The following is a 22869-nucleotide window of genomic DNA, read 5'->3' on the forward strand; positions in this document are numbered from 1 at the left end:
AAGCTTCACCTTCTTCACTGATGCGTCACCACCATAACATCTAACCAGTGTGTCCCACGCAGCCTTTGCTGTCGTTGAATCTGCAATCTTCTCAAACACATTTACATCAACACATTGATGAATGAAGAACAATGCTTTCTGATCCTTCTTCCTTACTTCCTTCTGCGCGTTTTTCTGTTCATCCGTTGCATCTGCTGCTACCGGAATATAACCATCAGTGACAAGATCTAGAACATCTTGAGCACCGAACAGTACACGCATTTGGATCATCCAACGATTCCAGTTTTTACCGTCAAATACTGGAAGTTTGGTGTTCATGTTGCCGTTTCCGTTCATCTTTCTACCTTGCACAGTACACTCAGATTTCTCACACAGTGTTTCCCAACCCACAGAATTAAAATTCTGATCAGATTTTGTTCAAGATTCAACACGAATCTAAGAATCAAAATCAAACACACAAGACCTCACGTTCACTCGTGTTTCCCGTGTTTCCCAATGAATCCGAACCAGGCTCTGATACCAATTGTTGGTGCAAAGGTAGAATATATGATGAATGGAAATATTCTTATTCAGAGAATGATGGCTACAAAAAGGATTAAAAGTTACAATGATTGACACCCTATTTATAAGCCTCTAACAAACTTAAATATGAATCAAATCTAATATTTAAATCTAATATCTAACAAACTTAAATATGAATCAAATCTAATATTTAAATCTAATAACTAACAAACTTAAATATGAATTAAATCTAATAATTAAATCTAATAATCAGCAACAACACCAATAACAACAATAAAAATAAAATCAATAGAATTCTTAAACATTAAATCTCTACAACAAAAACAACAACAACAACAAATAAACAAAATCAATAAAATCGTTAAATACTAAATTTCAACAATAACAACAACAATATTAAACATTTTACTTTATAAAACTACAACTAACATTATTAAGTTATTTTCATGTTTTTCTAACTAACATTAAACATTTATAACAAAAATCAGTAGAGAAAAGATTATGTTAAGAAACAAACGATGAAATATTTTCCTTCTCTTGCTTTCATTATCGTTGTTTTCAATAAATTAAATTTAAATTTCATCACTTTGCATCCAAGATGAATAATTATGTATTCACATTTTGATGGGCTAACGAGAGTTTCTTGCGGATACTAATATTTCACGTGGATTGATGATTTTGTAATGTTTTGGCCATTGTTACTTTATAAATGGATAACAATGATTTTCTACTTAATTTCTTCATCAAATTGGTCCTAAATAAAGAAAAATAATACAGTACTTTATCTCTCGATTTTCAACAAAACCGAGGTCTTAGGTCAGAATTTTTTTATAAAAAAAACTAAAAAATAAAAGTTGCTGAAATTTGAAGACGTGTCCTCTAAATACTTTATCCCTTGGTTTTCCGCATTCTTCATTAGTCTAATTCGTAAGAGGTTAAATAGAATAATATGGTTGAAGCGTAATTATCATATGTTTATCGTAATGATCATACGTTGTTGATGAATTTAATCTTTAATACTACAATATATGTTTTCTCTATTTCCTTCATCATCATAATATCTTCGCTAAGTTCTTCCGATAATTAAGATATCCATTTTTAAGAGAATTCAGATATCGATAAAAGAATGATGATTACCATATATATCATAAACCCCGCCCAATTCTTTCTAATCGTGCCTCTCGATCTGTCATTATATCCCTAGAAGTAGAAAGAATTACAATCCACATCCCTCCTAATTTTTTTGGAATTTTTGGACAGTTAGAATAGATCCGAAGACCACATGTACTAATCCTTTTTAAATTTAAAAAACTCTTATACCTTAGAGTTAAAACAAAAAATTATTTGTTGATTTCTCGATGTTTTCTGACGTTTTCAACAAAACTCTCTCGTAAAAGAATTTTTACAATGTTTTCGGTGATATCAATAAGCCGTAATTAAACAATTCTTTTTCTAATCATGTCAGTATTGTGCATTAAGGTAGTATATTAGCGATAATATCTTTACCTACGATATATTTTTCCTCCTTACTTTCCATATAATCAACGTGCTCACGTTTGTTTTATATTTTATTCTTTTATTCAATAAAATGACTAATATTGAATATGAGAATAGAATAATACTCTATATATTTATAGAAAATTTGATTGTAATTAGGATAATGACAATCTCAATATATAATATAGAATATTTTAAAACTAAAAAAATAAAATAAAAAGAAAATGAACGAATGACCTATTCGAAACTATACAAATAATCTTATTTTGAATTAGAATTCAATTTTTTTATACAAATAGAATTCTAATTTTTATTTTGAATATATTGAATTGAATATATAATATATATATTTCATTCGTATTATCATCTATTTCCCTCCTATTCATTCAAATCATAAATAATATATCTATATCACGATCTCTTATTATAATACCTCAGGTGCTAATGAAATTATTTTAGTGAAATTTTACTATCTCAATTCTCGGGCTATTACGGAAAAAATTCGAGTTCCTTTTGGATTTCCTTCTTTATCAATAAGAATCGATGCATTATCATCATACTTTATTATTATACTATTACGTCGTTTTACTTCCTTACAAGTACGTACAATTACAACTTTAATGACTTGAGATCTTTCTAAAGATGAATTTTTTCATTACAGCAAAAACAATGTCATCTATATAAGCATATATTCGATTACTAGCTCCTATGATTCGAATACAAATCAATTTGCGCGCTCCATTATTATCGGCTACATTTTAATAGGTTTGATGTTGAATCATATCCTTTTTTCTTATCTTTGAGTCAAAAAGTTGAAGTAAAAATAATATTCTATGCCATAAAAAAAAAGGAGAATTTCCTTTTTCATACTAAAGACCTCTTTCGTTATAGTGATTATTTGGAAAGAATAAATTGAGTTCGTATAACAATTTTGGATGCCTCTATTGAAATTGACTTTCTAGCTATATTTTATGGGACTCCTCTCACTTCATAAAGTATTTTGGCGGGTTTAACGACAGCTACCCAATATTCGGGCAATCCTTTTCCCGAACCCATACGTGTTTTGGTAGGTCTTACTGTAATAGGGTTTTCTCGAAATATGTGTACCCATATTTGTCCACCACGGAAAACATTTTGTGACATTTCTCGTCGACCCGCTTCTAGTTGTCTAGATGTGATCCAAGCGGACTCAAGTGCCTGAAGAGCAAATTTTAGCCATACATGTAAAGAATTAGAACATCTTATAGATTGCATCAAATTCAAATTTACAAATAGTTGGAAAATTCTCTCTCATTGTTCTTTAATGGGTTCAGAATTTTACAAATCATATGAAACAAATGCAGGATAAGGCGAATGCAATTTATGCATAATTATTCGTGAATCAAAAAATCCATCTTCATTCATTCACTCATACAATCATGGTTTAAAATTGTGTACCGCGTCACTTGATACGGCCGTAATATTGCGGTTGCGTCCTGCAACGCATCGGCAACAGACTACAATTGCGGTGTGAATGAAAATCACACAGAACAACCGCATCATTGCTGCAACTTTACCGCAACATAACGGTAATTACCACATCAGAACCGTGTTTCTACCATAATAGGCTGCAACACATGATTCTCATACATAATTCAATTTTGATTTAAAAATAAAACTAAAGAATCAGAATCTTTTATGCAGGAAATGAATCTAGAAAGCAGGAACCTTACCTTTATGTCAAAATTTCTTCTACATCAAGATTGCAAATACAAAAACTAATTACTTTATGTCATTCTATCTGCTCCATTAAGATTCCAAATGCAAGAAGTAGTTTTATTTATATTGTATTTGCTTCAATAATTTTACATTCACTAACTCATACCTTAAAGACTTCATGCTCATCTTCTTCTCTCTTTGTTGCATTTTGTGAAGCAGAACAGGAAAAACTCACATTTTCTTCTCCAATTTCATCAATTTTAAGGTATGAACTTTGAACTCTACTCCACTCTCTCACTTCACTCATATTCTTTGTAGTAGTTTATCATTGTAGTATATTTGTGGTAGATTTTCTTTTAGTATATTCTTCACTCAATTTCATCCATTGTAATAGATATGTGGTGACTGGTTTTTTCCATTTCTATTACAAGAGTGTGAGACCGTGAGAGAGAAATAGAAAAAAAAATTACTTTATTATTGTTGTATTGTGTGGGCATGGCAAAGTATTGGTGGAGTGAGAGAGTGGAGCAGTAAACTTTATCATTATGTTATTTATTTTATTTTATTGACTTTATCACTTGTATTTTTTATTTATTATTTAAAATTTTAGCTAAAATTTTAGTGAATGAGTGGGAGGGAATTTAGAGAGGGAAACTAGAGAGAATAAATTTTAGTGAATAAATGAGAGGGAATAAATTTTATTAGTTACATTTTTAAATAGTATTGGTGAATAAATGGAAGAGAATCTATAGAGGGAATAAATTTTTAATGAATTAATTTTAGCTAAAGTTTGTGATTTTGTGATGCTTGAATAATTTTAATTTTTTTAAGAATTTATAATCTTGTGTCTTGTAGTTAATTATGTAAATATTAAAAAAAGTAAATTACTAAATTTTATTCATCCAATACTTAAAATAAATATTTTATTTTTTTGACAAACACTTTTTGTTTATTTAAATTAATTAATTAAAATTTAAAGAGAATATTATATTTTATTTAAATTTTATATTTATAACTAATTATTTATATAATCAATTAATAGGTATTATTGAATAATGCACCCACGAGAACAATTTCCTACAAAAGGTTTGGATGGTGCTCTAACTTAGGATATTGGATGGTATTTTGGAACACCAAAACCCGAAAATCGCAATAATGTTCGTCGCAAACTTTGTAATGTAGTAATAAAAGGTGGAATTATAAGACTGAAGCAACATATAGCACACATGAAAAGACAGGTTGCAGCTTGTGGTAGAGTAACAACTATGGTTAGAGAAAATATTATGAAACTTTTACTTGATTCAAAAGAGAAAAGAAATGATTCTAAGAGAAGAAAATAAGAATTTGAAGAATGTTTAAGAGGATATGATAAAGATGCAGATGAAGATGTGAATACTCTTATTGATTATCAATTGAGATATGCAACACAAGAAAGTCTTCAATCAAACTGAGAATGGGAAAATATGCAACAGTTCAGATGAGAAACAAGAGCTTCTGAAAATGCATATCAACATGATGGAAGCTCTCGTGTCAGTGTTAGTGGGGCTGAAAGGCCAGAAGACATCTCTTTTTCTTTGAGATATACTAATATTGATCTTGTTAGAAGTCAAAGTATGAAGCAACCAAGAGCTGATAAAGGATTTTTGAAGACTTGGAGAAAAAGATTTGGAGAGGCTGTAAGTAAACTTATAATTTACGAGCGTTTTCCTATGAACTTATCTAATCCTCCTTGGTTGTATAATTTGATTTATACTGCTTCTTAAGTGGGAAAAGCCAAATGCCCAACTCCATATGAAATCTTAAATGTTTACTTAGAAGCTGAATATAAGGAAATGTTGGAGTGGATAAATAGTATGAAAAAAACTTGGCAAGAAAGAGGAGCAACAACAATGTGTGATGGTTGGACAGACAATATCAATCATACTCATATTATGAATTTCTTGGTATATTGTCATAAAGGTACTGTATTTTGGAAATCTGTTGATGCTTCTGATGTTGATAGTAGAAACACTGACTACTACTTTCAATTATTGGATAAAGTTATGGAAGAAGTGGGTGAATAATATGTAGTTCAAGTGGTAATAGACAATGAAGTTGCATTAAAAGCAGTCGGTCAAAAGCTTATGGAGAAAAGGCCATATTTATACTTGTCTTCTTGTGCATCTCATTGTTTAGATCTTTGCTTGGAGGATATAGGAAAAAAGAAAAGCATACATAATTTATTAAGTGAAGAAAAAATGGTGACAACCTTAATCTATAACCACACATATATTGTGAGTCTTATAAAAAAATATACAGATGGTAGAGATATTGTTCGTCCTAGTGTTACCCGATTTGCAACACAATTTCTACAACTTCAAGCAATTGTGAGACGAAAGGAAGATCTTGAAAATATGTTCAATTCTGAAGAATTTAGAAAAACAAAATATCGTAAAGAAAAGAAAGGACCGGGATATGAGGCAAGGAAAATTGTTATGAGTAGGGACTTTTGGAGTAAGGCTAATGATATATTGAAAGTATTTGAGCCAATTGTAAAAGTTTTGAGACTAGTTGATGGTTATGAGAAACCAACAACTGGTTTTATATATGATGCCATTCATCGAGCAAAACAAGCAATTCAACAAAATTCTCGTTATCATTCCAAATATAATGATATCATTGACAAGCGTTGGAAATTCATGCATTTTGATCTTCATTCTACTAGTATGTGAATATATTCTATAATTTTAATTTTGTCATGAAATTTAAATTTATAATTTCAAATCCTTAATAACTGATTTTCACTTCAAGGTTATTTTCTTAATCCGCAATTTCAATATGGAATTGAACGTGGAAAAGTTGTGTATAAAGAAATATTTAATGGAACAACTAATGTAATCATGAAGATAGAAAAAAACATGGATGATCAAATCAAAGCTTTAAACCAAGTAACTAATGGATATTATATTTTCATTTGATAAATTATTTATTAAGAAATTTATTTATGTACTTATATGTTTTGTTATATTACCTAGCTAACACTTTTTAGAGAAAAGAGTGAAACTTTTGGTACACCTCTAGCTCAGAAATCCTGGTCTAAAATGGATGTAGTTAAAATACAAATTTTTTAATAATTTTTTATAAATATACTTTATTTTTTTAATATAATCAATAATGTTATTTTTTTCTTCTTCTTTGAAAAGCCCAATGGTGGAAATACCATGGTTCATGTGCTCCTGAACTTCAACGTTCGGCTATGAAAGTTGTTAGTCAAACAACCTTTGCCACAAACTGTGAGAGAATTTGGAGTACATTTAGCTATATCCGCACAAAGACAAGAAACAGATTGAAATACAAAAAATTGCATAAGCTTATCTTCACACATTACAATATGAAGTTGAGAATGAGGGATAAATTAAGGAAGATTCAAGAAGAGATAGAAGCAAATTTTGATCTGATAAATCTTGACTATATATTTCAAGAAGATTCGTTATCTCATTGGATAGAAAAGAGGGAAAATTCATTATTGGATGGAGTTCAAAAAATGCAGAATGGTTGCCAATAATTGATACAAATGATGAAAATGTTGATGATAATAGTGAAATTAATGAAAGTGGTGGTGGTGGTTTAAGTCCACCAAGCAGTAATAGTGATGATGGGGTAGTAATGAAGTGGATAATGAAGGTGAAGGTGGAAGTGGAGGTGGTAATGATGAAGGAGAAGATGATGAATTTGATCCATATCATGAAACACCACTAAATTATAGGCGTTATAGGAACTTGACTGATATGGATCGTTCTGACAACTTGTTAATTGAGACAAGAGGAAATGTGTCACAATCTGGAAGAAAGGGGAAAGGAAACAAAATGTTCCACCTGAAGATTCTTCCTCTTCTAATATTGCTCATAATTTTAGTGATTTTGGGATTGATGATTCATCACTAAGTAGTTAAGAATCTTATTCACTTGTTTACCAATATTCACATTTCAACTATTATAACCAATATCCTAGTGATCAAGCTCCTCCGTGCTACCAACAATCAACGAATTATCACAATTCTTATCATCAACAATCAAGTGGTGATTTTTTTGGTTATGTCTTTGGACAAGGAGCTACACAAGATGATAGTCAGAATGAAAATACAAGTTATGCTCCTTCACGCAATTCCACTATGTGGTAGAAAGAGATATGTAAGTTATATTTGAAAACATTTGAATTTATATTTAGTTAACTCTATGTGTGAAAAGTCTTAATATTAGATGTAATTTAAAGATACTAATTAGGAGTTTCATCATTTTTTTGCGTGGACATCTTTATGTGACAAAATGATGTTGTTTTTCACCATCAAGATTGCAATATAGGAAATTAATACATTTTTGTCTGTAGTCCTTTTTATTTTAAATTAATTATAACTTATATTATGTGCTTATATTTGATTAAACTTACATTATTATTTATGATAATGTTTGTTTCATTAGAATTCAACTTAAATTATACATAAATATGATACAATAGTTTAAAAGTGAATTAAAACTAATCCACAATTATAAATACAAGAAACATAAATAATTGCAATAATTTTATAATTTTTTTATATTTAATGTGCGTATAAAACTATTTTACGTCGCAATTATTGACCGCAACCGCAATTTAAAACCATGCATACAATCTACTTCTTGTATCTCCGTTACACACAATAGAACCCAGAGATGAAGCAGATCCATAGCTACTGTTCTTCGTCATCAAAGAATAGAAATGTCTAATAGAAACATTATTTTGGCCCAAAGGATGAAAGGAGCCTCGCAGACATCCATCTGGGCCTTTATGAGACTGTGATTGTGTTTGATCACGTGGAGAAGGTATCTATTATTTTGTATGCACAATACTATTGCAAAGATATAATTGTCATGTAACGGTCAAATATCATGAAATGACTGTTACGGGAAGAAATAAATACTTAGCACTGATTCGGAATCCATTACATATATAATACGGCTCAAGATTATTCAGAGATTTGAACGAAGAACCTTAGATGATCCATTTGAAGTTTATAGAGCTTTGAGAGTTATGAATCCAAGTCCATATATGACTTATTTGCAGGTTTATTTTAATGCAACACAAAAATACTTTTTGTACTTAGTAACAAATGAGATTGTTAAATTCATTGATAGTTCTTACTTGGTCACTAGAAATGTTTATTTCCAAATTTTAATGTAAAAAACTATCTGGTTTATCAAATTATTCTACAATTTATTCTAAAGTGAATAATTATAACCATCCTGTCATCAACAGAAGAAGATTGTCAATCCTCCATTAGCTGGGGACATGTAAAAGGGGCAAAAAAAACCACAAAAAGAAGAAGAGTTATCAGTGAAGCTCTTGAAAGATAAAAAGTCATGGAAGAAAAATGAGAGAAGAATAATAGAATAATGATGGAAATTCATAATTTTCCAACTTTTTTTCCATCTCTCTTCAAAAGTTATGTGTCAAAGTTTTATTAGGGAGCCTCATATTTGGGGTTTACTATTTCATTTAATGTCAGCACTGTTAGTACCATATCATCAATGTTAGGGCGACATAATTGTTTTTGGAATGAAATTTATAAAAAAGAGTAACGGTACACGCGATAGTTAACTTAAAGTACTGATTTGTAGTAAAATAATCTTAAATGACCAATTTGTTACGATAAAATAACCTAAAGGATCCGTGGTGTAATTTTACCTAATTTTTTAACATAATCTTTAAGAATTCTATTGTTTGACCATCATCTATAAATATGACCTTCATATTTATTTGGTGTTTCATCTTCCATGATACGTATGTTCAGTATTTCTGGTTTGATCTTGGAAAAATCTCTATGAATAATTTTAAGAGTGTTTTATACTTATGTGGAAGAATCAAAATTCAAATTTTTAAGAAACACTCTTGTGCTTACAACACTCATCATTAAGTACTCACTACTATAAATAGTCATATTTCACCTCGAATGTGAAGGCGATATAACTTTGGTTACACAGTGAGGTAATGAAGGATGACATGAAAACCTGTCATTTTACCCATCATTTTTTGAAGTATCGAAGGGAAAAGTGGCATTGGTCATGGGTTCGAATCCTATGAACTGCATTTTTGTGATTTTTAAAATTGCGCTACTTTTTAACTCGGTTTTTAACAATAATCAAGTGGTAATGTTCTTTTTATAAAAAAAAATTAACCTATTTTTTTCGTTTTAATCTAGAAAGAATAAAATTTGTTGACAAATTCTAAATCTTCATCATCGTCATCAATAACACCAATAACAAAAACAAAAACAAAATCAATAGAATTCTTAAACATTAAATCTAAACAACAAAAACAACAACAACAATAACAACAATAACAAAATTCATGGAATCTTTAAACATTAAATCTCAACATAGTCGTTAAATACTAAATTTCAACAACAACAACAACAATATTAAACATTTTACTTTATAAAACTACAACCTCATCCCAATTCTTTCTAATCGAGCCTCTCGATCTGTCATTTATCCAAAGAAGTAGAAAGAATTACAATCCTCATCCCTCCTAAAACTTTTGGAATTTTTGGATAGTTAGAATAGATTCGTAGTCCAGGTGTACTAATCCTTTTTAAATTTAAAAAACTTTTATACCTTAGAGTTAAAACTAAAAAGTATTTATTGATTTCTCGAAGTTTTATGACTTTTTTAACAAAACTCTCTCGTAAAAGAATTTTTACAATGTTTTCGGTGATATTGGTAAGTGGTAATTGAACCATTCTTTTTCAATTCATGTCAGTATTGTGTATCAAGGTAGTATATTAGCGATAGTATCTTTACCCTCGATAGATTTTTCCTCTTTACTTTTCATATAATCAACGTGCTCCTGTTTTTTTATTTTTTATTTTTTGATTCAATAAAATGACTAGTATTGAATATGAGAATAGACTAATACTCTATATATGTATAAAAAATATGATTGTAATTAGGATAGTGGCAACCTCAATATATAATATAGAATATTCTAAAAATAAAAAAAAAAGATAGAAAGAAAATGAATGAATGACCTATTCGAAACTATATAAATAATCTTATATTGAATTAGAATTCAATTTTTGTATACAAATAGAAATCTAATTTTTATTTTGAATATATTGAATTGAATATAAAATATATATATTTCATAAATAGTGATTGGCAAAAATTTATCAATTCTAAAAAATCCAGATTTTCGCGTGCGAAAATTGACTCTCTGATTTAAAAACTGAAGATGTAATGTTGGGTTAGTCCGCAACTCCTTAAAAAACAATGAATTCTTAGTTCCTTCCTCCATCCCATATAATAAATTATTAAAATTTCTAATTTTAATAGAATATTTTGTATTGACAGGTTCCGTCGTTCCCGTCGCTTTTCGATTTATGGTTAGGTTTAAATTCTAATATGGAGCCTCTTTAATAAGATAATTTTTTTTTGAAAATTTCTTATTTTATTCTTTTTTGTTGAATCAACCTTCTCAATTTTCTAGATTTGTGCCTCTTGATTTGTTTATTCTACGAATATATTCAACAAAATATGGATAAGTTTTGAATATTGATACTTTATTACATTAGTTTTTATGAGATTACCCATAAACATTTACATAGTAGAATAATATATGATTGATATCCTTTTTATATCTTTCTTTCACCCCCTTCATTTATCTATATATTCTTATTGCTTTACAACTAATAATCTGATTTTTTATTTATTTCAATTGTTATAATTATATCACCACATAGATCCTTATTTTGATTTTATATTTTCGGCAGTTCTTTATATCCAGATAATGGGAGGCGATGAATAGGTTTTTTATAGTAATTAATTCTACGGTTTTTTGTAGAAATTTCGCATTGTATGTAAACATGTACAGTTGAGTTCACCAACTCAAATAAGTCATGATCAGTCACCATTTGTATTAAGTTTTCGTTACTGATCTGACAAGAAACCGAGACTTTTGAAACACTGTGCAAGCATTTTTGATACTTTTCGAGTCAATTTTACTTCCAGTATTATATTTAAGCATTTCCATTCATTGTTCTATTTTAATTCTATTTTCGTGATTTTATGCGTGGGATATCTGTATTTTTGTCCGAAAGGTCCAGGTAGAAGAACTAGGGAACTCAGAACGAGACAATGCGAGATTCCAGCAAGCAAAGGAGCAAAAAACCCCGGTACATGAGGCCTGACACGGGCCGTGCCCAAGCCCAAAATTTCCTTTTTCTCGGGCTTTTGTTCGTCGGGCTTTTTCAAAGATATTTTTGGACATGTCCAATTGCTGCTTGGAATTTTCACTATAAAAGAGGATCTTCTGCCTAAGGAAAAATCATCTTGGAATACGGAAAATACAGTATTGTGAAGCAATCAAGTATTATAGAGAGTAAGGCATTCGGAGAGCTGAAGGTTTTCATGAGCGGGAGCGATTGAAGATCAAAGTCATCCTATTACTTGTAATATGTAATTTTTATCTTGTATTTGTTTTAAACAATATGAGTAGCTAAACCCCCCAATGCTAGGGGGTGTCTTTGATTTAGAATTGTAACGAATTTGAGTTTACATTTGCATTTATAATATTATTTTTACGGTAACCTTTTGATGTGTTTATTGTTGTCTCTTTCGGACCAATCGAGATTGATTTGTGGTTATCAATTAGACTGGACCGTCATTGGTAAAGTTTTCATAAGGTTACTCTACATTAGATATCATCTAGGACTAGGGATACCCTATATGAACCAGAGTATTCTTGATATTATAAAGCTTAACGTCACCTTAATTGCCTATGGACATAGAAATTAGGGTAGATTGATTAAAGGTTTTCTCACCAAGGACTTGAGAGAAAATAACCTTGAGAACTGATAGTAATTGATATTTGTTGATGCAATAGTAACTCAAAGTTGTTACAGGGATAAATCATACACCTTCTCTGGTATTGTTCATTTTTTCCTGTAAACCTTTATTTTCATCCTTATTTGCTTTTATCTTTAATCTTATATTTTTACACCTAAAAACCAAATTAATATTTTTTGTTTAATTGAATGATAATTTAAACTCGATATTGATTTGCAGTCCTTGAGATCGACATTCGGGGAATTTCCCCATTATTACTATAAAAGGCAAAATAGTACACTTGCTATTTTCCCGATCAAGTTTTTGGCGCCATTGTTAAGGACTTCCAAAATATAGAGTTTAAGTTTTAAATTCAATTAAAATTTTGTTGCTCTGTAATAAATTTATTTTTCTGTCATGTCATTTATAATTTACTAATTTGTGTATGCGAGGAGAACCTTCAGCTGAATTTCTTTTTGACGCAGAGATCGAGAGAACCCTTCACCGAAGACGCAAAAATCAAAAAGGGGATTCCAAAGAAGAAAGTACCTCTGATCACTCAAAAGTCAAAGAACCAATGGCTAGAGTTCCTCCAATTCCATCTCTTCCACCTCCGGAAAGACTTTTGGGTGACTATGGAGGTGCAAACGCACCGGGTAGACGATTGACCATTGTCAACCAACCGGTGAATGTGACAAATTTTCAACTACATCCTAGCACAATCAATCAATTGGAAAGAAAACCTTTCACCAGAAAGGTTAACGAAGATGCCAACAAACACCTACAAAGATTTCTGACCATGAGCACCACGCTGAAAATTGATGGTCATACTAATGAAGCAAAAAAATTGAGAATGTTCCCGTTCACTTTAGCTGAAGATGCGGAAGAATGGTTCTATTCTCTTCCTGTCGGCAGTATCACATCATGGGAAGAGATGGAAACTGCATTCTTAAATGAGTACTTTCCAGCATCAGTATTCCTGAGATAAAGGTATGAAATTCTTAATTTCAAACAAAAGGATGGTGAATCATTGGGAGACGCTTACAAAAGATTCAAAAGGGTCTTAGTAGCGTGTCCAACTCACAACATGGATCAGACCGAACAAATGCAGATGTTCGTTAATGGGCTGAAAATAAAAACAAAGCAGTTGATTGATACAGCAGCTGGTGGCTCAACAAATTTCTGAACAGCCACTGGTATTAAGAGGATTGTTGAAGCAATAGCTGCCAATGAACATCTAGAATTATACGACAGATGTACTAGTCAGCCAGAGGGGGTGATTGATCTAAAATTAGAAACAAATAAAATCTGTCTGGAAGACACAGTTGCTGCCGAAGTAGACAAGAAGATGAAAGCTATGGATATAGGTACTCAACAGATAGCGCAGGTCCAGCCAACTCAGGCTAGCACTTGTGAAATCTGTAATGGACCTCATCACACGTTCTATTGCTTTTCTACTCCACAACAAATTGAAGAGATCAAATTCTTGAAGCAAAATAATCCCTACTATAACACTTACAACCCAGGTTGGAAGAATCATCCAAATTTTTCCTGGAAAGATCAGAGAGGGAATGTTCCGTAACAAGGTACAGGGCAATATTAGACTCAGTATCAACAACAGTAGCAACAACAGACACCTAAAAAGGCTGAATGGGAAATCTCCATTGATAAATTAGCAGCCAACAACATGCAAATTCAAGAAGAAACCAAGACTAATCAGAAAAACACCACAACCTCTATTAAAAATCTCGAAGTCCAAATGGGTCAGATAGCACAACAGTTAGCTTCATATTCTCAAGCCCCAGGCACCCTACCTAGTGGTACGGTAACAAATCCGCTGGAACATAACATTGTTAACGTTATCGTAACCCAAAGTGGAAAGTCAACGGAGGAAAACAGTGTTGAAAAAGATGGATTGTTAGAAGTGGATTTAGAAATCAAGGAAACCAAGGACCAAGATGATGAAGTGATACTACCACCTGTCAAGGAGAAAGAGAAGGTTTCAAAACCAGTCATCAAACTCCTTTACCCTCCAAGACAGAAAAAGAAAGATCAACATGAGAAAAAATTTGAGAGGTTCTTGGAAATGTTCAAAAAACTGGAAATAAACATCCCTTTTTCTGAGGCATTAGAACAAATGTCAATATATGCCAAATTCATAAAAGACATCATCTCCAAGAAGCATTCCACTGATATAGACCCGATCATCCTAACTGAAACATGCAGTGCCATTCTCCAAGGCATGAAAATCCTAGTGAAAAAGAAAGACACGGGATCGGTTACTATTCCATGCACTATTGGTGATAGAAATTTCAAGAAGGCTCTGATTGACTTAGGAGCAAGTGTAAGCTTGATGCCACTGTCCATCTATAAAAAAATTAGGCATCGGCACTGTTCAAGATACTCGAATGACACTTCAGTTTATGGATCGCTTTGTGAGGCGACCCTATGGGATTGTGGAAGATGTTCTTGTGAAAATTGACAAGTTTGTTTTCCCAGTTGACTTCGTCATTCTGGAAATGCCTGAAGATGAGGAAATTCCTCTCATAATGGGCAGACCTTTCTTAGAAACAGGACGGTGCATGATAGACATCGAGGAAGGAACTCTGACCCTCAAAGTCTATGATGAAGAGTTAAAAATAGATGTGAGGAACACAATGCAATACAAAGATAATATTGGCACAAGCCACACTATAGAGATAATAGATCAAGTAATTGCTCAATAAAATGAAAGGCATAGACCTCAGTCACCACTAGAACGGGTCTTAAGTCTATCAACTTTTGAAAGTGATGAAGATGAAGGAGAGTCTGAGGTGCTTACAATGATGGAAAAACAACCTGAATGGATTAGATCTAGACCACACTGGTGGGAAGATTTAAGACCCCCACCACCATTAGATTTCACTGAAGAACCAAAAACAGGTGTAAATCTAAAGCAGTTACCAACAAATTTGAAGTATGTATTTCTGGACACTGAAAAGAAATGCATAGCTATTGTCAATGCCAGTCTACAAAGTGTCCAAGAAGCAGAACTCATTCAAGTGCTAAAAAAATACAAAGGCGCGATCGGATGGGCAATTGAGGACTTAAAAGGTATAACCCCGACCATTTGCATGCACAAAATCTTAATGGAAGATGATCACAAACTAGTGGTGCAACCACAACGAAGACTTAACCCAACCATGAAAGAAGTGGTATGCAAAGAAGTTGTAAAATTGTTGGATGCTGGCTTAATTTATCCTATTTCCGATAGTTCTTGGGCAAGTCCAGTCCATGTGGTACCAAAAAAAGGGGGCACTACGGTGATAAAAAAATGAGAAGAATGAGTTAATTCCAACCTGAACTGTTACAGGTTGGAGGGTGTGCATAGATTACAGAAGACTAAACATGGCAACACGAAAGGACCATTTCCCGTTACCATTCATTGATCAAATGCTGGAAAGGTTAGCTGGACACGATTACTATTGTTTCCTAGATGGGTACTTGGGGTACAACCAGATTGTGGTTGCCCCTGAGGATCAAGAGAAGACTGCATTCACATGCCCCTATGGTATTTTCGCTTATAGAAGAATGCCATTTGGGTTGCGCAACGCACCAACCACTTTTCAAAGGTGTATGACATCAATTTTTGCTGACATGCTCGAAAAGCATATGGAAGTATTTATGGATGACTTTTCCGTATTCGGTTCTTCATTTGATAATTGTTTGACTAACTTGCCACTTGTGTTAGAAAGATGCCAATAAACAAATTTGATCTTGAACTGGGAAAAGTGTCACTTCATGGTACGTAAAGGAATAGTCTTGGGACACAACCTCTCCAACCAAGGTATCAAAGTGGACATAGCAAAAGTGGAGGTAATAGCTAATTTACCACCTCTGGTAAATGAAAAAGGCACCAGGAGCTTCTTAGGACATGCAGGGTTCTACCACAGGTTCATAAGAGATTTCTCCAAGATCGCAAAGCCACTAACTAGTCTACTGGTGAAGGATACACCATTCCTGTTTGATAAGGAGTGCAGACAAGCATTCGAGACTTTGAAGAAGGAACTTGTGTCAGCCCCCATAGTTATTGCCCCTGATTGGTCTCTTCCTTTTGAGATAATGTGCGATGCTAGTGATAATGCAGTAGGGGCAGTATTAGGGCAACGAAAGTAGAAGCTCTTGCATATGATCTATTATGCAAGCCACGTATTGAACCCTGCTCAAATGAACTATGCAACCACCGAAAAGCAACTCACGGCGGTTGTGTACGCGTTTGATAAGTTCAGATCCTATTTGTTAGGATCAAAGGTAATTGTGTATACTGACCATGCTGCTTTAAAATATCTTTTTGCCAAATAGGAATCAAAGCCAAGGTTGTTGCGGTGGATCCTACTACTACAAGAGTTTGACCTGGAAATCAGAGACAAAAAAGGTAGTGAAAACATTGTTGTTGATCACTTGTCTCGGATGACTCGGATTCAAGAAACAGAAGAAACACACCCCATCAGATATGAGTTCATCGACGAACGTATCCTAGCCGTTACGCATATCCCATGGTTCGCAGATTACGTGAACTTTGTGGTAGGTGGACTAATACCTAATGACTTTGACTCTAAAAAAAAAGTTTTTGCATGATTGCAGGTTTTATGTGTGGGACGATCCATTCCTTTACAAAAAGGGATTAGATGGCCTGGTAAGGAGATGTATTCCGGAGGAAGAGCAAAGGGACATCCTAAAAGCCTGTCACAACTCAGAATATGGAGAAAATTTTAGCGGAGATAGAATCGCAACAAAAGTCCTCCAGTCTGGATTATACTGGCCTACACTATTCAAAGATGCACAAGACATAATAAAAGAGTGCGATAAATGTCAGAGAACAGGAAACATATCCAAGAGAAATTAGATGCCTCATAATGCCATGTTAGAGGTAGAACTGTTCGATGTGTGGGGAGTAGATTTTATGGGACCTTTTCCACCATCCTTTGGAAAGTAATACATTCTGGTCGCGGTGGACTATGTGTCAAAATGGGTGGAAGCAGTCGCACTGCCCACGAATGATGCGAAAGTGGTAATAAATTTCCTAAAGAATTGCATCTTTGCACGGTTTAGGGTACCAAGAGCACTGATTAGTGATGAAGGTACCCACTTCCTTAACAAGCTGATGGAGAACCGGCTAAGGAAATACAATGTCAAGCATAGAATCGCCACACCGTACCACCCCCAGACTAGCGGACAGGTTGAGGTATCAAATCGCCAGATCAAGCAAATCCTAGAAAAGACCGTTAGCGCCTCATGAAAAGATTGGTCAATCAAGCTAGATGATGCAATCTGGGCATACCGAACAACGTTCAAGACCCCAATAGGTATGTCCCCGTATCAACTGATTTATGGTAAAGCTTGTCATTTGCCGCTCGAACTAGAGCACAGGGCATTCTGGGCTACCAAATTTCTCAACCATGATCTGTCCAAAGCGGATAAATCTCGGATTCTTCAATTACAAGAGCTGGAAGAATTTAGAAATCGAGCATATGAGAATGCCAAGATATACAAAGAGCAAACCAAAACATGGCATGATAGGCGCATTCAGAAGAAAGAACTTCAGGAAGGACAACTGGTTTTATTATTTAATTCAAGGTTGAAGTTATTCCCAGGGAAGCTAAGGTCAAGATGGTCGGGACCCTTTGTGATACAAGAAGTATTTCCGCACGGAGCTGTTGAACTAAGAAATCCCGCAAACGGAGACACGTTCAAGATGAATGGGAAGAGAGTCAAACCGTACCTACAAGACCAGGAGGGTGGTCTAATAGACAAAATCCGTCTCACCTAAACAGACGGAGAACCATCGAGCCATGCAACGTTAAACGAAGCGCTTCGTGGGAGGCAACCCACGCATTTTAAATTTAATCAGTTATGTGTGTTTGTAGGTTTACACAAGAGCTCTATAAGGAGAGAATATCACGTCAACAAATGTCTAAGTCATGAAAAAGGATGATCAACGTGGCCAGAGGTATCGGAGGTTGAACAAGAGAAAAAGCCAAAAAACGGCCAAAAGGGCAGCTTGACACAGCCACCCGTGTCAGCTGACACGGGCCGTGTCAGGAGGGTGCAAATTTAGGCCAAAAAGTGGAAAAACAATGGCCTGACACGGCCACCCGTGTCAGCTGACACGGGCCGTGTCAGGAACACTAAAATAGAAAGGGAATTTTTGTTATCAACAATAGTCTGACACGAGCGGCCGTGTCAGGAGCACTAAAGGTAATACCCAAAACATGGTGTTGGACGGTATCCTGACATGCCCACCCGTGTCAGGCAGGCGAAAATTTTAAATTTTTTTTTGGAAATCCGAATTTTTCAGTGGGACCCACCCATTCAAAATCAGCACCAGTCTGCTACAGTTGCTTCGACAGCATTCGGAATTGATTATCCCCACAGAGGTTCATTTCCCTCACCCGATGGTGACAGAGGTTTATTTCCTCACCCGATAGTGACAGAAGTTTGTTTCTCCCCAGTGAGACTCCCAGCAAGTGATCAGCCTTGCTTCAACATATCCCAGATATCGTTCTTTGTGATACCAGTAGGTGTCATGTCAACACCCGCGTGTGTCTTCTTTGTTTTGGGTATCGGTAAACGCCATTGTTTCGGTGTCGGTAAACATCGAGTTCCACCCAGTCATCGGTAAATGTCTGGTCATTTTTTTGGTGTCGGTAAACACCAGTGTTTCGGTGTCAGTAAACATCGAGTCTTTCCCTCAGTCATCGGTAAATGTCTGATAATCCCCAACAGAAATCCCCAGTAGAGTCATCTGTAAATGTCCTATCTGGTTTTCAGTTGCAAATATTTGTCTGTCTCTCACCAATAAATTTCTCATCCCAGTCATCGGTAAATGTCTGGTCATTTCTTTTGATGTCGGTAAACATCATCTTTCGATGTCGGTAAACATCGTGTCTCATCCCAGTCATCGGTAAATGTCTGGTCATTCTTTTGATGTCGGTAAACATCATCTTTCGATGTCGGTAAACATCGTGTCTCACCCCAGTCATCGGTAAATGTCTGGTCATTCTTTTGATGTCGGTAAACATCATCTTTCGATGTCGGTAAACATCGAGTCTCATCCCAGTCATCGGTAAATGTCTGGTCATTCTTTGTTCTCTTGTCAATAAAATCAAAATCCCCAGAGGTCGTCGGTAAACGTCTTGTCTGGTATCACCACAAAGATTTTGTTCCTCCCCAAGCGGAGATGCCATCGGTAAATGGCCCAGTTTTCTTCGATATCGGTAAATATCGAGTTCCCAGTTGCAGCATGCCATCGGTAAATGGCCTTGGTATCGGTAAATATCAAGTTTGCTTTGAAGCCACCATCGGTAAATGGTCTCGCCTCCTTTCAGCATCATTGTTTCCCAGCAGCCATCGGTAAATGGTCCGGCTGAAATTGATATCGGTAAATATCAAGTTTTAACCATCGGTAAATGGTTTCTCTTTTCAGAAATTTTGTTTTCCCCAGCCGCCATCGGTAAATGGTCGTGCTGAAGTTGATATCGGTAAATATCAAGGTTCCAGTTCTTCAACCATCGGTAAATGGTTTTGCTTTTCTGAAGCTGTCTTGCAGTTTGTCATCGGTAAATGACGTGGTTCCTTTTGTGTCATATCCAGTCGGTGCAAATTCTACGGTTCTTTTGTATTCAATCCCTGTTTACCCTGAAAGTCTGACAGCCGTTGCTCTCATCCGTTCGGGTTCCCAGCTGATTGAATAGGGGCAGCTGTAGCACCTCAAATTTGCACCTATCATTATACATACCATTTCATATTAGGTCATGGCATATCATAATCCATTGCATAGCATTTGCATTGTCCCCAGTTGCCTCAAGTGCAAGCAAGCAGAAATTAGGTCAAATTGATCAGGAGATCAGTCCACCAATCAAGCAAGGTTGTTCCTCAAGGAATCAAAGCCCTAGGGTTTGTCCAACAAGTTCACATGCCTTGGGGGTCTTTTTGAAGTGTTCGAGTCAAGGTTGAAAGGCTCAGAGGTCAGCAGTCAATGCATAGCCAGGCAAAAACCCTAGATAGTCAACAGTCAATCAAAGCGGTGGATGGTGGCCATTCTTGCAGAATTTGGGCACCATGATCAATCATCAAGAGTTCATATGTCTTGGGACATCATCTGAAGTCAAAATCTCAAGGAACTAGGGTTTGGAATTCATCAGAAGTGCACAGTCAAGTCCAAAACCCTAGAAAGTCAAAGTTGGTCAACTGTGGTTGATTCTTTGGATTTGATGGATAGAAATGGTTTGAAAGAGCTTATTCATGTCCTAATAGGCCTCATGTGTCATGGTAATTAACATCATGGAAGAATTTGAAGCCAATCAGAAATTTTTCCAGAAATAGCAAGTGGACCTGTAATTTCAACTGCCAAAAATAGAAACTTCTTGATCCTCAACTTACATCATGATACAAGCTTCAAATGAATTTTTGCCCAACATGAAAGTTGAAGGTCTTGTTCTCCCATTTTCAAAAAGTCCAAGAACTCTCAAATCCCATGTGTGGTTGTCAAGATATGATCAAATCATTTTCATCAATTTGTGAACTTCAACTGAGCATATCTCCCAAACCATAAGGCCAAATTTGGTGGGGTTTTTTCCTACAAACCACATTTTTCATCCTCTTTCCAAAAATATAAATTTCATGACCTAAAACCTTGCCAATCAAAATGGCATTTTTGGACCTATTCCTTTAAAAATCAAGGTTTGACTCATAGTTGACTTTTTGATTTAGGACTTTTTTCTCATTTTTGCCAATTGGGAAATGTTTCATATATTATTTGTAATTTGCTCAAAGTCCAAAACCATCATCACATCACCATTTTACCACCATTTTGAACCATAGTACAATCTTGGCAATTTTAGCAATTGGTTGGAAAAGAGCAAAAGCAAGTACAGCATTCCTTTAGCAGACCAAAGACAGCATTTGTGCTGGCCATTTGCAGCATGCTCAGGCCCAAATTTGTGCAGACAAACACACCTCCACTTCCATTTGCTCACACTTAGCAATTTGCAAAATGCATCATTACACACAAAACCAACTTACCATTTGATTAAGTGATGTTAAACAAGTGATATAAAGCCAATTTTCTGCCCATTTGCAGAACCCTAGCAAGTAGACTCAGCAGCCACACGACCAAATTCCTCCTTTTGCTTTCAATTGATTTTTCACCAAATAGCAAAATCCTGCTAAAACACTCAAAAACCCTGGAATCCCCTTCATTGTTTCTCCACAAAAACACCTTGGTGAGCTCTCTTGAACCATCAAATATCATCTGTCTAGCCTTCATCATTTCCTGTTTTCCAAAGCATCTCAAATGGCAGTTAGAGCTGTGAGGTTTTCCATACACCATTGAGCCAAAAGACCTCAAGCTTCCATCATTGCAAGGCATTGTGGACATCTGTATCGGGCTGCAACATCAAAACCAGCACTGCATCTCACTTGACTTCAAAATCAAGTAAGTAATTGACCCTTTCCTTTCACCAAATCATGCTAGGTTTAGGATAGAACATGGTATGCTAGTGTTATTACAACTGGAATCGTGGCAAATGGTTGTGTGTGTTTGAAGATATGCTGACCTGAAGTTTTGTACACCATTGTTTCTTTGCTCGAATATCACTCTATAGTGTGATATACTGAAAACCATTGCTGGATTTGTGTTGATGGATGTTTAATGATGATGTTAGTATGTGTGATTTTGTTTTCTGAGCATCTCGAATTTACGAGCTCAGAATGATGTTGTTGCTGCTGTTCATGAAAACTAATATATTTTCCCAGAAAAACCATATGATTTATGTTGACTGCTTGCTAATACCATGCTGATGTATGTTTGGTCAAGTTATTTTGTTCTAATGTTGGTGACAACATGAATGTACCCTGCTGCAGTTTGTTCTTAAACCTTAAACTGTCCAGGAATTATACTTGTTGGTTGATTATTTGTTGCTGAATAATGTATTGTATGTTGGGTCAAGTCACTTTGTTTTGATGTTGGTGATACCATGTTGAGCACCATGCTATTTGATTGCTGTTGTTTGGATGATTACATGATGATGATGAATATGCCTTGCTGTCTATTTGTTGGTGTTGGCTGCAATTGCCCCATTTCTAAAAACCTACCACTGATGTTGCCTACTGCTGTTATTACCCTGCTGATATTTTGAACCTTATAACATCTGTCCTAGAAATCTCATGAGTATGATGTATGCTGTTTGTTCATGATTGGTTTTTGAATGCAAATTAGTGATGAATACATGAATGCTATGGCTGCATAAACCCTGCTGCAGATTTAAAACAGGTT

General features: G+C 34.5%; 3 protein-coding genes across 3 annotated transcripts; 2 read left to right on the forward strand and 1 right to left on the reverse strand.

The window, feature by feature from the left end:
* Positions 1–2988: 2988 nt before the first annotated feature.
* On the reverse strand, positions 2989–4024 carry LOC127136073 (50S ribosomal protein L16, chloroplastic). Its single transcript, XM_051062676.1, has 2 exons — positions 3884–4024; positions 2989–3216 (listed from the first exon to the last, which is right to left on the reverse strand). Exons 1-2 carry the CDS (start codon positions 4022–4024, stop codon positions 2989–2991), a joined length of 369 nt encoding a protein of 122 aa, XP_050918633.1.
* A 1582-nt stretch (positions 4025–5606) lies between these two features.
* Positions 5607–11147, forward strand: LOC127136075 (uncharacterized). Its single transcript, XM_051062678.1, has 6 exons — positions 5607–5772; positions 5893–6420; positions 6508–6644; positions 6732–6765; positions 7247–7401; positions 11082–11147. Exons 1-6 carry the CDS (start codon positions 5607–5609, stop codon positions 11145–11147), a joined length of 1086 nt encoding a protein of 361 aa, XP_050918635.1.
* Positions 11148–14313: 3166 nt separating this feature from the next.
* Positions 14314–15280, forward strand: LOC127136076 (uncharacterized). The gene is made up of 2 exons (XM_051062679.1): positions 14314–14794; positions 14937–15280. The coding sequence occupies exons 1-2, from the start codon at positions 14314–14316 to the stop codon at positions 15278–15280; spliced, it is 825 nt and encodes a 274-aa protein (XP_050918636.1).
* The last annotated feature ends 7589 nt before the right edge of the window (positions 15281–22869 follow it).

This window comes from Lathyrus oleraceus, chromosome 4, assembly GCF_024323335.1.
Source record: "Lathyrus oleraceus cultivar Zhongwan6 chromosome 4, CAAS_Psat_ZW6_1.0, whole genome shotgun sequence".
NCBI lineage: Eukaryota > Viridiplantae > Streptophyta > Magnoliopsida > Fabales > Fabaceae > Lathyrus > Lathyrus oleraceus.